Source organism: Cebus imitator, unplaced genomic scaffold, assembly GCF_001604975.1.
Source record: "Cebus imitator isolate Cc_AM_T3 unplaced genomic scaffold, Cebus_imitator-1.0 Scaffold363, whole genome shotgun sequence".
NCBI classification, from domain to species: domain Eukaryota; kingdom Metazoa; phylum Chordata; class Mammalia; order Primates; family Cebidae; genus Cebus; species Cebus imitator.
The window spans coordinates 2,293,745-2,307,481 of NW_016107678.1; the positions used below are offsets into that span (position 1 = coordinate 2,293,745).

The 13,737-nt window shown below is 42.4% G+C and overlaps 1 protein-coding gene across 6 annotated transcripts in view; it reads right to left on the bottom strand.

Annotated features, from left to right (window-relative positions):
* The window catches only part of SENP6 (SUMO specific peptidase 6), a 116,091-nt gene extending 109,951 nt beyond the window's left edge, over positions 1 to 6,140 (bottom strand). For 4 of the 6 annotated variants that reach the window (XM_017506842.2, XM_017506841.2, XM_017506840.2 and 1 more), the window contains exon 1: positions 5,056 to 6,140. In XM_017506842.2, the coding sequence (XP_017362331.1) occupies positions 5,056 to 6,005 (950 nt within the window). In that variant the 5' untranslated portion in view covers positions 6,006 to 6,140. The remainder of the gene's footprint in view (positions 1 to 5,055) is intronic. The other 2 variants (XM_017506844.2, XM_017506845.2) reach the window with 2 other exon arrangements.
* Between the last annotated feature and the right edge of the window lie 7,597 nt (positions 6,141 to 13,737).

Consider the following 13,737-nt stretch of genomic DNA (forward strand, 5'->3'; position numbering starts at 1 on the left):
TCCACTTGGTTAAAACTAGATATGAACAAGTGCAGTACAAAAATGAAGAAATGTATGAGAGAGTAAGTAACTTGTTAGAGCCGCCAGAGAGAAAAGAGGAGGTAGAATATTAAAAGTAAGTTTATAAGAACAAGCTAGCTACCATTAATCACCTTTGTCCTATAGTCCACTCGTCTCCTAACTGGATAATCTTTTGCCCCTCTGAAGCTCTCTCCATGTAGCAGCTAATGATCTTTTTTTGGGGGGTGGGGGGGTGGGCAGCAGGGTCTCATTCTGTCTCCCAGGTGGGAATGCAGTGGCAGGATCACCGCTCACTGCAGCCTTGCCCTTCTGGGCTCAAGCAATCTTCCCATATCTTTTTTTATTTTTTTTGTACAGACAAAGTCTCACTATGTTGCCCAGGCTGGTCTCAAACTCCTGGGCTCAAGCAATTCTCTCACCTAGGCCTCCCAAAGTGCTGGGATTACAGGCGTGAGCCACCATGCCTGGCTGTTGACCTTTTCTGAAATAAATTTGATGTCACCGGCAGTATCATCTTGCAGTGCTCTCCTTGCTGACACTATATTGTCCTCCCTTAAGTTCCCCAAACATGCCGTGCTCCCCTATTTTATTCTCTCTGCTTGGAAAGCACTGCCTCTCCACCTTCTGTTCCCTAATACACCCTTCAAACCACCCTGATTAGATCCAATTCTCATGATTTCAGGTTAAGTGTCCTTTATCTGAAATGCTTAAAACTAGAAGAAATGTTTTAGGTTTCAGATTTCTTTTTTATTTTGGAATATCTGCAAATTAAATTATCCCACTGAGCATCCCAAATCCAACAATCTGAATGGATGCAATGAGCATTTCTTAGGCGGGTCATGTTGGCATTCAAAAAGTTTTAAATTTTGGAGTATTTCAGATTTCTAAATTTGGGATGTTCAACTTGTATCAACAATTCACCACTGCTGTACTTGTCAATTGTAATTTTACATTTAAGAGTATGATTATTTTATTTTTTTTACTTTCCTCACTAGACTGGACACTTTATGAAAAAAACTGGTTTCTTCTCCCTCACCACTGTGCGTCTAAGTGCAGTGCCAGGGCTGCAACCTAGTAGGTGCTCAATAAATACCTGTTGACTGAATAAATGAATACAGAGGAGTAAACTGCCAAAACTGACTATCATAAGTGGACAGAGCAACTGATAGTGAACAGAAGTGAAAGAAACAAGTCAAAGAGGGAAGCGGAGAGTAAAAAAATTGAACGCAAGCTGTGGCCTAATGAAATCCATACAATTTTAGTGTGCTTTTGTACAAACAAAATAAGGTAGGCAGAAGGTCTCCTTTTCCCTAGAGAAGCTATAAAAAGATATGGAATTAGAATCTCAGTAGTTATAAAGACGTAAAACATACTTCAGAGCAAAAATGTCAAACAGACATCTCAAATTTAGTATGACCAGTGTTATTAAGTTCCTTCTCATTCTTCTGTCAGTCTACCGTATCTCAGTAAACGGCAGTACCACCAACACCTCAAGCTAAACAAAACCTTTTGATTCCTCTTATTCTAATACTCAATGTACAATTCATCAAGTCCTGTAAGCTCTACATCCAAACATATCCTCAACCTATCAACTTCTCTTCCCCAGTCTCCACTGACATCCTCCTAATTGAAGCCCCTATCACTTCTACCTTGACTACTACAATGTTATCCTAATTTATTGTCTGGCTTTTAATTTTGTCCCTTTTCAATTCATTCCACAGAGAGTAGCCAGTGATTTCTTTTAAAAAAGCTAAACCATGTCATTACACCCCCTTGCCCCAAACTCTTCAATGGCTTCCCACTACTGAGAATAACATAAAAATTATTCACGATCCTGACTGGAAGATCTCTTGCCTCTCATATCACTCTCTTCTTTGCTTTCTACATTTCAGCTTTTTTTTTTTCCATTTCAGCCTTTCTGTTGATCAAATGGAACCATATATTACCTCTGAATCTTTACCCGTATCCCCTCTGCCATAATAGATTAAATAAAGGCAGAGTCTTTGACTATCTTATGCACTGTACTGTGGTACACTGCCTAGTAGAGTAGGATGATATAAATGTGATGAGCCAATGAAAACCTAGTTTAGTTTTCAAGGAGCCAATAGGAAAGTAAAGAAAGTATAATATGTAGCTGTTTTAATACTAAATCCTAGGAGCCTATATATGGGGAAATATTTTGAACAGTTATAAATCTGATAATACAAAATGTAAGGCAAATCATGGTGGAATATTTCATTATTATTATTACAGACGTAGTTTCGCTCATCGCCCAGGCTGGAGTGTAATCGCGCGATCTCGGCTCACTGCAACCTCCGCCTCCCCCTCCCGGGTTCAAGCGATTCTCCTGCCTCAGCCTCCCGAGTAGCTGGGATTACAGGCGCGAGCCGACACACCTGGCTAATTTCTGTATTTTTGGTAGAGACTAGGTTTCACCACGTTGGCCAGCCTGGCCTCAAACTCCTGACCCTCAGGTTATCCGTCCATCTTGGTCTCCCAAAGTGCTGGGATTACAGGCATGCGTCAACACGCCTGGCCAGAATATTTTATTATTATTGTTAAAAGTGTAAGAATCCAAAAGAATCATCGAAAATTAAGAAGAAAACATAAGTAGTACTAAACATTCGTTTATTTGGAAAGATTCAATATAGTATATGAAAATTGGTTATAAAGTTATGAGGAACTGAAGTTGTTCCTTTCCCTTATGTTTTTTTTTTTGGAGACAGAATCTCACTCGGTCGCCCAGGCTAAAGTGCAGTGGCGCCATCATTGCAACCTCTGCCTCCCGGGTTCAAGCGATTCTCCTGCCTCAGCCTTCGCAGTAGCTGGGACTACAAGAGCATGTCAACCATACTTGGCTAATTTTTGTATTTTTAGTAGAGAGGGGTTTCGCCATGTTGGCCAGCCTGGTCTCAAACTCCTGAAGTGATTCGCCTGCCTGCCTAGGCCTCCCAAAGTGCTGGGATTACAGGCGTACGCCAGCGTGCCCAGGCCACTTACTCTAATGCTCTAAACAAGTTACCATTTGCTTGCTGTAAGAAAAAGCTGAAGACGTGGTGAAACTCGCACCTGTACATTCAAAGATCCTTAGATTAGGATAAACTAAAAGCAGCAGTTTGAAGCTCACATTAACTCTACATCTGTGGCTTTACTTGTGCTTTTTTATCCTCCCTATGTTCATCCAATTAGAATTTTAACTCCATCAGAAGCCTATAAAAGCTGGAAATCTGGGATAGCACAAAAGTATAATCATCTGCATACTGAATATAATAAGCACAAGTAAGCCATCTTTTGTTTCCAATTTCAAAACAAAAACAAAGCACATCTACCTGTAACACAGCTGCACCATCTCAGCTTCTTGACAGGTACCTATTAATACGAAATGAACCCCAAAAAACTCAGAAGCTTTTCTTACTAGGAAATCTCCTGTAAAGCTCTCACCACTTTTAGATAAAGGCTGGCTTGTACGGTAAAGATTTTTTTTCTTTTTTTTTGAGAAGGAGTTTCGCTCTTGTTACCCAGGCTGGAGTGCAATGGCACGATCTCGGCTCACTGCAACCTCCGTCTCCTGAGTTCAAGCAATTCTCCTGCCTCAGCCACCCGAGAAGATGGGACTACAGGCGTGCGCCACCATGCCCAGCTAATTTTTGTATTTTTACTAAAGACGGGGTTTCACCATGTTGACCAGGATGGTCTCGATCTCTTGACCTCGTGATCCACCCGCCTCGGCCTCCCAAAGTGCTGGGATTATAGGCGTGTGCCACCGCGCCTGGCCTAAGATTTTTTTTCACTTCACTATACTCAAGAAGAATTAACAAAAATTACCTCTGTTATTCATTACTCTTTCACTAGACTAATATTGAGTACCTACTGTATTCCAGGCACTATTGAAGAGGCTGTTACAAAAGCAGTGTCAAGGCATTCCCATTCCTCAACACCCTCCTATAGAACCTGTTACCCTAGGGGTCTTCTTCATTTTAAGTTAAATTGTTCTTTGTTAATTCAGTAATGTTTCTGAAACATACTAAAAAAGGTTATATTTTAAGGCTCATGACATATTATTGCAATGAAAATCGTATTTGCAAAATTATCCAGAGTAGTTAATTCTTTTTAACAAGAATGAATCTCTAAGCAGCAGAGTCATTTTGCTAAACATATTTATAAACTCAGTCACCAATGTAAACACTGAACCCGTAGTCAAATGAATATAAACACTTCTTGGTCCACAGTTACAATAACATTTAGCTCTATTTTGGGGGTCCTTATATATCGGCCGAAAAATCAATATCGCTCCCCATTACCACCATCCCCAACAAAAACATATTTTTGTTTTTCTTGAGACTAGCTTAGTCTACTTACAGCAAATGTTTAACTTTCCTTACAAGTGAACACTCAAATTCTGTAAATAAGCTTTTGTTACAGCACCAAAATTGACACTGTAAACCTTAACTCGTTTCCCAGATAAATTATTTTTATAGTATATTTTTATAAAAACACATTCTGAAAGATTATCAGATTAGGCCAGGCCTAATCTGGGAGGCTGGCTGCAAAAGGAAGCCTGAAACTGAGGAACAGAGGAGAGGGTATAAAACAACACCTCAATGAAACTGTCTGTCCCCTCCCTATTTAGACTGGTCCCCATTTGCACTCAACCTTAGCAATTTGAAACTTTTCATGAACACCAAACAAGTTGTGAACGCAGGCTACCCTCATCCTTAGGCCACCACCCCAAAATTTTTTTAAATGTCAAAGACTTCAGCGCGCACTCTCAAAGGACGCCCACCAACTCTGGCTCGCAGCTCCATCCACCCGCACCCCCTGAGCCGAACCGGCTCGCAGAGAAGCCACTTGCCTGGGCCGACTCGAACCTGGCGCGCTCGCGACACATCCCTCCCCGTCATCGCTCATCCCTCGTACTTCACCGCCCCCCACCCCTCGAACCCACCCAGCGCAGATAACTGAATATCCGGGGTTCTGGGGGCCAGTTTTCCTGTATACCCTCATTCCTCCCCGCAAGGGCAGAAACAGACGTACCTTCCAGAAAAGTAATCTCCCCGGCGCTGACGCCGCTCTTGCCGGCCGCCATCTTCCTCCTCCCACGCCGCCTCCTTCTTAATCCATGGCCCACACCGCCGCCGTGCTCGCCGGGATGAAGGGCCGCGCCGGAGGAGGGTAGCCGCCGCAGGGTTGCGGGCCTCGGGCTCAGCCGTCAGGCGGGCGGCGCTCCCACGTTCAGACGGGCCTACACAAAAGCAGGCCAGGCGCGCCCCGGCCTGTCCGCGGGCTGGCGGGCGGCGAGGCCCGCGGCCCGAGCTGCTCCTCAGGCCCCTCCGGGGGAATGCGAGCGGCGACGACGACGGCGGCGCTTCCCGGGCCCGGTTCCTCTCGGCCCGCGACTCCCCATCCACCGCCCGCCCAGACTGCCTAAGAAACCTCCCCCAGCCGTGGGTTCCCAAGAAATAAGGATGAAGGCGAGCACACAAACACGCCTCCCTTCGTCCCAGGCCGTAAAATGGCCGCACCCGCCGCGCCGGAGCGGCGAGGTCGCTGCGACCGTCAGGCGCCTCCAGGCCCCTCGCTCCTTCTGCAGCCGCCGCCGCTACGGCCGTCCGCCTACCCCGCCCAGGCGTGAATGCATCAGCGGAGGCCTTTACGACTGTCCATGTGGACAGGGGTGGGTCTCCTCTGCCACCGCCTCGCGTTGGTCGCCACAGCAGCTTTAGCCGCCTCCGCTGCCGCTCCTCCCCCACGGGCGCTGGAGCTGCCGCCCGCCCGGCTCCCGCCCCCGCCCCGACGCCGCCGCCCCCAGCGCGGCTCCCCCTCAGCAGCCCGGGCTCGGCTCGCGGGCAGAGCTGGCTGCAGCGCCGTACCCAGCCCTGACTTGTGGGCGCCCGCTGCCGGGGCTCTCGGCAGGGTCGGCCTTTCACGGCACCGGCTCGGTCTAGGCAAGTTAGGTCCAGAATCCCCACCGCCCAGGGCCCCATGGCAAACCTGGCGTGTGCGCTTCTGCGGGCGATGATGGGTTTGCTCCTCAGGTACCACAGATGCCTAAGAAATGTGAAAATGTCATTGCTTGAGAAGGCCTTAGAATTTAAAGCACAGCCAACTGAAGAGAAAAGGTAGTGAGGTACTGGAATCACGTGTAGTAAATGATTTGTGGTCTACATTTATTTTTAAAGATGTTTCCAAAATTTTTCAGGGAAGATCCCACCAGTCAGCTTTAAATTGCAGTGTTAAAAAAAATAGTCCCTTGTCATTTATGTGTCTGAGACTTCAAAAACCATAACTTACAAGTCAGGTCTTTTTTATTTTTTTAACTTCTTTAATTTTTTTTTCATATTATAAAAATAACATTCTCATTCAAGGAAATAAGAAAAGCACGGAAAATGATTGTTTCACCACTGAAACTCAACCCCTTAAGGTTTGTAGTCCTCTGATAGCATTTTTTTTTTGTCTTTCAGTATCTTTCTTTTAAAAACAAAAACGAGCAAATATCTATGCTAAATATCAGTGAAAACAGCAATTAAAATGACGCAAAAAATCGATAAGATGAAGTGCAGTCTTTGGGGAGTGGACTGTTCCAATTTAGTTGTTCTGTTAACGAAGGCCTAAGCAGAAAACCTTGTTTTTTAAAACTTCTTTTAAAATCTTTTCCTAATGTGAACCAATAATCTTTGCTGATTAGCAAGAGTAGTGTAATGAATATAAATTTATTATAATTTATTTTTGTTGCCTAAGGTTATTGCATGATCCTGTTGTGCTGTTCTATGACATCGTCTGTGCCAATGACAGTGTAATACTGAGATGTGTAGGTAATAGGCAGATGTGGGTAAATGGCCGTTTGTCCAGACTTCAAAATGTAGTTTTAAAAAATCTTTCAGGCCAGGCACATGGCTCATGCCTGTAATCTTAGCACTTTGGGAGGCCTAGATGGGCAGTTCACAATGTCAGGAGTTCTAGAGCAGCCTGGCCAATATGGTGAAACCCCATCTAAAAACTTGTATTAAAACACAAAATTAACCGGGCGTGGTGCCGGGCGCCTGTAGTCCCAGCTACTTGGGAGGCTGAGGCAGGAGACTCTCTTGAACCCCAGAGGTGGAGTTTGCAGTGAGACGAGCGGGCGCTGCTGTACTCCAGCCTGTATGACAGAGCAAGACTCTGTCTCAAAAAAAAAAAAAGAAAAGAAAATGGTGGAAGGTTCCAGTAGTCAAGGAATGTGTGTGGCCTCTGGAAGCTGGAAAGGCAAGGAAATCAATTCTCAGGAGTCTCCAAAAAGGAAAACTGACACCTTGACTTTAGCCCAGTCAGAAAGGTATTGGACTTCGGACCATACAGAACTATGAGAATAAATTTGTATTAAATTGCTAAATTAGTGGTAATTACCCTGTGTTACAGCAGTATATGGAATGAGAAACAAGGTAGCCTGTATAGAAGATGTCTTTTAAGCAAGCTGAATTAGGATATTTCAAACGAAGTCTATTTTATTGTTAAAATAGAGATGAGGATCTTGATATGTTGCCCAGGCTTGTCCCAAACCCTAGCCTCAAGGAGTCCTCCTTCCCTGGCTTTCCAAACTGTTGGGATTACAGCCAAGAGCCACCACCACACATGGCTCATTGTTATTTATTTATTTATTTATTTATTTATTATTGAAAGGTAGAGTGTCACTCTGTTGCCCAGGCTGGAGTGCAGGGGTGCAAACACGGCTCACTGCAGCCTCTACCTCCTAGACTCAAGCAATCCTCCCATCTCAGTCTCTCAAGCTGCTGGGGCTACAGGCAAGCGCCACCAGTGCTGGCTAATTTTTTTTTTTTTTTTTTGGTATTTTTTTTGTAGGGATGGGGCCTTCCCGTATTGCTCAGACTGACCTTGAACTCCTGGGCTCAAGGGATCCTGCCTCCTGGCTTCCCAAAGTGCAGGGGTTACAGATGCAAGCCAGCCACCTGGCCCGTTGTTGTTTTGAGACAGTCTCACTCTGTTGCACAGGCTAGATGCAGCGTTGTGATCTCAGCTCACTGCAATCTCTGCCTCCCAGGTTCAAGTGATTCTTTTGCCTCGGTAGCTGGAATTACAAGCATGTGTTGATTTTTGTTTTTTGTTTGTTTGTTTTTGAGATGGAGTCTCGCTCCATTGCCCAGGCTGGAGTGCCTCCTGGGTTCAAGCAGTTCTCCTGTCTCAGCCTCCCAAGTAGCTGGGACTACAGGCACCTGCCACCACACCTGGCTAATTTTTGTATTTTTAGTAGAGATGGGGTTTCACCCTGTAGGTCAGGCTGGTCTCGAACTCCTGACCTCAGGTGATCCACACTCCTCGGCCTCCCAAAGTGCTGGGATTATAGGCATGAACCACTGCTCCTGGCCTGATTTTCGTATTTTTAGTAGAGATGGGGTTATGCCATGTGGGCCAGGCTGGTCTCAAACTCCTGATCTGCCCACCTTGGCCTCCCAAAGTGCTGGAATTACAGGCGTGAGCCACCGAGCCCGGTCTCATTGTTGTATTTTTAAGTGTTATTAATTTCAGGCCACTACTTTTAACAACAGATTTTCAATATAGACAAAACAGCCTTCTATTGGAAGAAGATGCTGTCTAGGAAAGATGGAAAGATGGAAAGTCTAGGACTTTCATAACTAGAGAGAAGTCAATGCCTGGTTTCCGAGTTTGAAAGGACATTGGCCCCTCACTCTCTTGTTAGGTGCTAATGCAGCTGGTGACTCTCAGTTGAAGCCAATGCTCATTTGCCATTCTGAAAATCTTAGTTCACTTAAGAATTGTGCTAAATCTGCTCTACCTGTACTCTAACAATGGAATAACAAAGCCTGGATGATAGCTTATCTGTTTATAGCATGGCTTATTGAATATTTTAAACACACTGTTGAGACCCACTGCTCAGAGAAAAGGGTTTCTTTCAAAATATTACTGCTCATTGACAATGCACCTGGTCATCCAAGAGCTCTCATGGAGATGCACAAGGAGATTAATGTTTTCATGCCTTTAAGTCTTACTATTTTAGAAATACATTTCTTTTAAGTCTTATTATTTAAGAAATACATTTCTAAGACTGTAGCTGCTGTCAATAGTGATTCCTCTAATGGATCTGAGAAAAGTAAATTCAAAACCTTCTGGAAATGTTTCACCATTCTAGATGCCATTAAGAATATTTGTGACTCATGGAAGGAAGCTGAAACATCAGCATTAACAGGAGTTTGGAAGAAGTTGATTCTAACTCTCATGGATTACTTTGAAGGGTTTAATACTTCAGTGGAGAAAGTAACTGCAGATGTTGTGGAAATAGCAGAAGAACTACAAATAGAAGTGGAGCCCGAAGATATGACTAAATTGCTGCAATCTCATGATCAAACTTGAATGCATGAGGAGTTGCTTCTAGGTGCGCAAAGAAAATGGATTCTTAAGATGGAATCTACTCCTGGTAGAGATGCTGTGAACATTGTTGAAATGGCAATGAGAGATTTAGAATATTACATCAATTTAGTAAACAAAGAAGTGCAGAGCTTGAGAGAACTGACTCCAATTTTGAAGTTGTACTGAGGGTAAAATATTATCAAACAATGTCATCTGCTACAGAGAAATCTTTCATGAAAGGAAGAGTCAATCTATGCAACAATCTTCATTGTTGTTTTATTTTAAGAAATTACGACAGCCACTCCAACCTTTAGCAACCACTACCCTGATCATTAATCAGCCATTGACATCAAGGAAGACCCCCTGCCAACAAAAGGCTCAAATGATCATTAACATTTTAGCAAAAAAAAATTTTTTTTAAATCAATTGTCTATTTTTTTTTCTTTGAGACAGAGTCTCGCTCTGTCACCCAGGCTGGAGTGCAGTGGCGTAATCTCGACTCACTGCAATCTCCGCCTCCTGGGTTCAAGCGATCCTCCTGCCTCAGCCTCCTGAATAGCTAAGACTACAGGCATGTGCCACCATGCCAACTGATTTCTGTAATTTTAATAGAGACAAGGTTTCTCCATGTTGGCCAGGCTGGTCTCAAACTCCTGACCTCAGGTGATCAGCCCATCTCAGCTCCCAAAGTGCTGGGATTACAGGTGTGAGCCACTGTGCTTGGCCCTTACACATTTAATCAACTATAATATGGTGTAAATATAACTTTTCTATGAACTGGGAAACCAAAAAATTTTATGAGTTGCTTTATTGTAGTAATCTCTGTATTGCAATGGTATGGAACTGAACCTGCATTACCTCGAGTTATATCTATAATTGAAACATCCCATCTAAACTACTACCGCTATGACCATTCTCCCTACCTAATGTAGACTCTGTGCTACCTCGTTTCATTTACTCTTTCTTGATTATATGCCCAACTCTCTTGCTTCTCTGCTATTTCCTGGTTTTCCTCTCTTAAAATACTCACCCTGAGTAAGTTCAAATGCCCATCTTCCCTGTTGGAACATAGAAAGGTAATGAGGGCTGAAGAAAAGTCATCCAACAGAGAAGATTGGTCCCACTAAGACATCATAGCTACCATCTTCCTACAAGTTTGTCAAATATTTCCAACTGTCCACTACAACGATTTCAAACTTCAACTGTTTACTCATCACTCAGCAGAATTCCTTGCTTCATACTTCAGAGAGAAATACATGTCATGAGTATTTCTTTAGTTTACCTAAACTATTTGCATCTGCACCTACCCATTTTATTTTTTATATTCTACTGTTACAATAGAGATGGAGTTTGTTCTTCTTTAACTGAGTCCCCTAACATATTCCTTACCCTAGTGCCTTCTCAAGATCCCCACTCTCCTCACTGCACTACAGTTTATCTCTTTTGTAGTAAAAACAGTTGATCATATTCTTTATAACCTTTGAGATGTTCCACCATACCATACACTTGGGAGCTTTGCAGGGAATTCACCAGCATAGCTGTAATCTAATTAAACTGGTTCAAAAACATAAATTTATGAGGCCCCATATCAAGAATCTTCTCAGTGTTTTGTGTAGTCTAAGTTCTGAGAGAAAGAATAACCAATGGTGATTACCAGAGGGCTAACATCTTTAAGCATTCTATGCAAACAAAATTCAGAGGAAAACAGAACTGAGACAATCTGCAGAATACTGTGGAGACACCCAAGAGCATAAGACACTCCTTAACGCTGTTCCTTTCCTGGTTTTCTTAGCCTGGTGAATAGCATTGTCATTCACTCATGTCATTCCCACATTTCCGGTTTCAGAAACCAGAAAGCTAGGAATCACTTGTTTCTCTTTCGCTCCCTCTGTCTCCTCTTTCCTTTCTTTTTTTAATCAAATCTTTTTCCTAATTATCTTTTGTATCTATTCATATTTTTTCCAGTTCCAGTGTCTCCCCTGCAATCTAAACCACTATAATCTTTCAGCCGTACTACAGTAATAGTGTCAAACAGGTTATTTCTTATTCTCTCTACTCCTCTAATCCATTTGTCACACAAAAGCTACAATAATCTTTTAAAAAAAATTATTATTTTTGAGTCAAGGTCTGGCTCTCTGGCTCAAGCTTGAGTGCAGTGGTGCAATCTCAGCTCTCTGTAACCTCTGTCTTCCAAGGTTAAGTAACTCTCCTACCTCAGCCTCCCAAGTAGCTGGAACTGCAGGTGTGCACCACCATGCCTAGCTAATGTGTGTGTGTGTGTTTTATAAAGATGGGGTTTCACCATATTGGTCAGGCAGGTCTTGAACTCCCAACCTCAGGTGATCCGCCCTCCTTGGCCTCCAAAGTACTTGGATTACAGGCATGAGCCACCACGCCCGGCCTTGTGTGTGTTTTATAGAGACAGGGTTTTACCATGTTGCCCAGGCTGGTCTTGAACTCATAAACTCAAGTGATCTACCAACCTCAACCTTCCAAGTGCTGGAATTACAAGTGTGAGCTACCATGCCTGACCCCCTCTTTCCTTCCTTCCTTCCTTCCTTCCTTGCTTCCCTCCCTCCCTCCCTCCCTTCCTTCCTTCCTTCATTTCCTTCCTTTCTTCATTCCTTCATTCTTTCCATTTTTTGTGTGTGTTTTGTAGAGACAGGGTTTTACCATGTTGCCCAGGCTGATCCTGAACTCATAAGCTCAAGTCATCCACCCATCTAAACCTTTCAAGTTGCTGCAATTACAGGCATGAGCAACCACACCTGGCCCCTCCCTCCCTCCCTCCCTTCCTTTTCTATGTAAATCAGGTAACAGCACTTTCCTGTTTACAACCACTCAAAGGTTTCCCCTTGCTCTTAGGATAAAGTCTTAAATCCCAGACCCTCCCTACCTACCTCACTAGCCTCCTCTTGCAGCATTCTCACCTTCTTCATGAAGCTACAGCCATTTTCAGTGTTTTTCAGTTTTTCTTTCTTACATCAGAGCCTTTGGACATGTTTTCCCCTCCATCTGCAATGCACTTTCTGTTTGAATAGAATCTTGCACCAATAGATATTAATACATATCTGCTTAATTAGTAAATAAATGCAACATATCAAAAATAATTTTTCCCAAGGAAAATTTAGAATCAGAATTCTAGAACCTGGACTCCTTAAAGACTATGTAATACAGTCTTCTCAGAGGTTCAGAAAATGTCTATGTCCCAAATAACATTGTGGTAGAAATCAAGGAAAGATACTCTAAAAGGGATCAGCAATCCAGGTGTGAACCTAGGGTTTGGTTTGAAGATTATAATGCTGAAATAACTTGAGTTGCTCTGAGGGGTCTGGGAATTAACAAACGGAAGATTTGAGTTGGTTATAGACACAGAATAAAGTTTCCTCTCTGTGTATGTTATTCCTAAGTCTGCAAATTCTTTTCTATCATAGCTGATGTTTCCTCTATTTTAGCCAAATTTAAAATGCAGTGTATAAAACTACTTGGATAAACTGAACCATATTCTATGCTGGTAGAGCTTAATAGTGATCAATAAAATAATAACTGTTTTAATACATATATTTTTTTGAAAACATAATTATCAAATCCAGTTCTTCTAAACACTATACTGAGATATTCAGTATATAGTTAATCCACAACCAAATACAAGTTTCAGGAGACAGTAGCAAGTTCTGCAATTAGTGACTGGTTGATCATTTTTCACCAGCTAAGTGTATTTGTGCCAGATGAAACAATGAACATCATATGAAAGTAGTATATTAATTTCTGTTATAATGATATAAGTTTCTGTCCTAACATAATTTCTACATTATCCCATTTTACTTTCAACTTGCTGATTATCTTGTTTTTTTATCCTACCGTATTTCATGCTTCTTTTTAATTTCTAGTTCTTCTCTTTAGTCAATGATTTCTGTCCCTCTTCCATGTTGCAGGTTTTTTCCTAGAGTTTTCGTAGGTGGTTTATCAGTCATTTTAATGCTTACAATTTTAAATTTTTGATTAAATAAAGCTCAAAACTAATCTTTTAAAAATTGTAAGTGAATAGATCCTCAAAATAACACACATTTCTTATAGTCAGTTCCTACCAGGCACCTTCAGTGTCAACATTTAGAAATGAACAGGGAAGTTTTCAGTTGACTGGGGCTGCATTATGACTTTCCTGAGCCCTAAGCACTGTGACTTCATGGGGCCCTTTCTCCATTGGAAATATATCAAAACTTTTTTTAGCCAGAGTTTAAATACTGTATATAAAAATACATTTGAAATTTTAAAATTAGCTAATTTTACAACTACTTTGGTATAAACATAAAATATAATCCAGACTGGATTTATTATTATTATGTTCATTTTTTT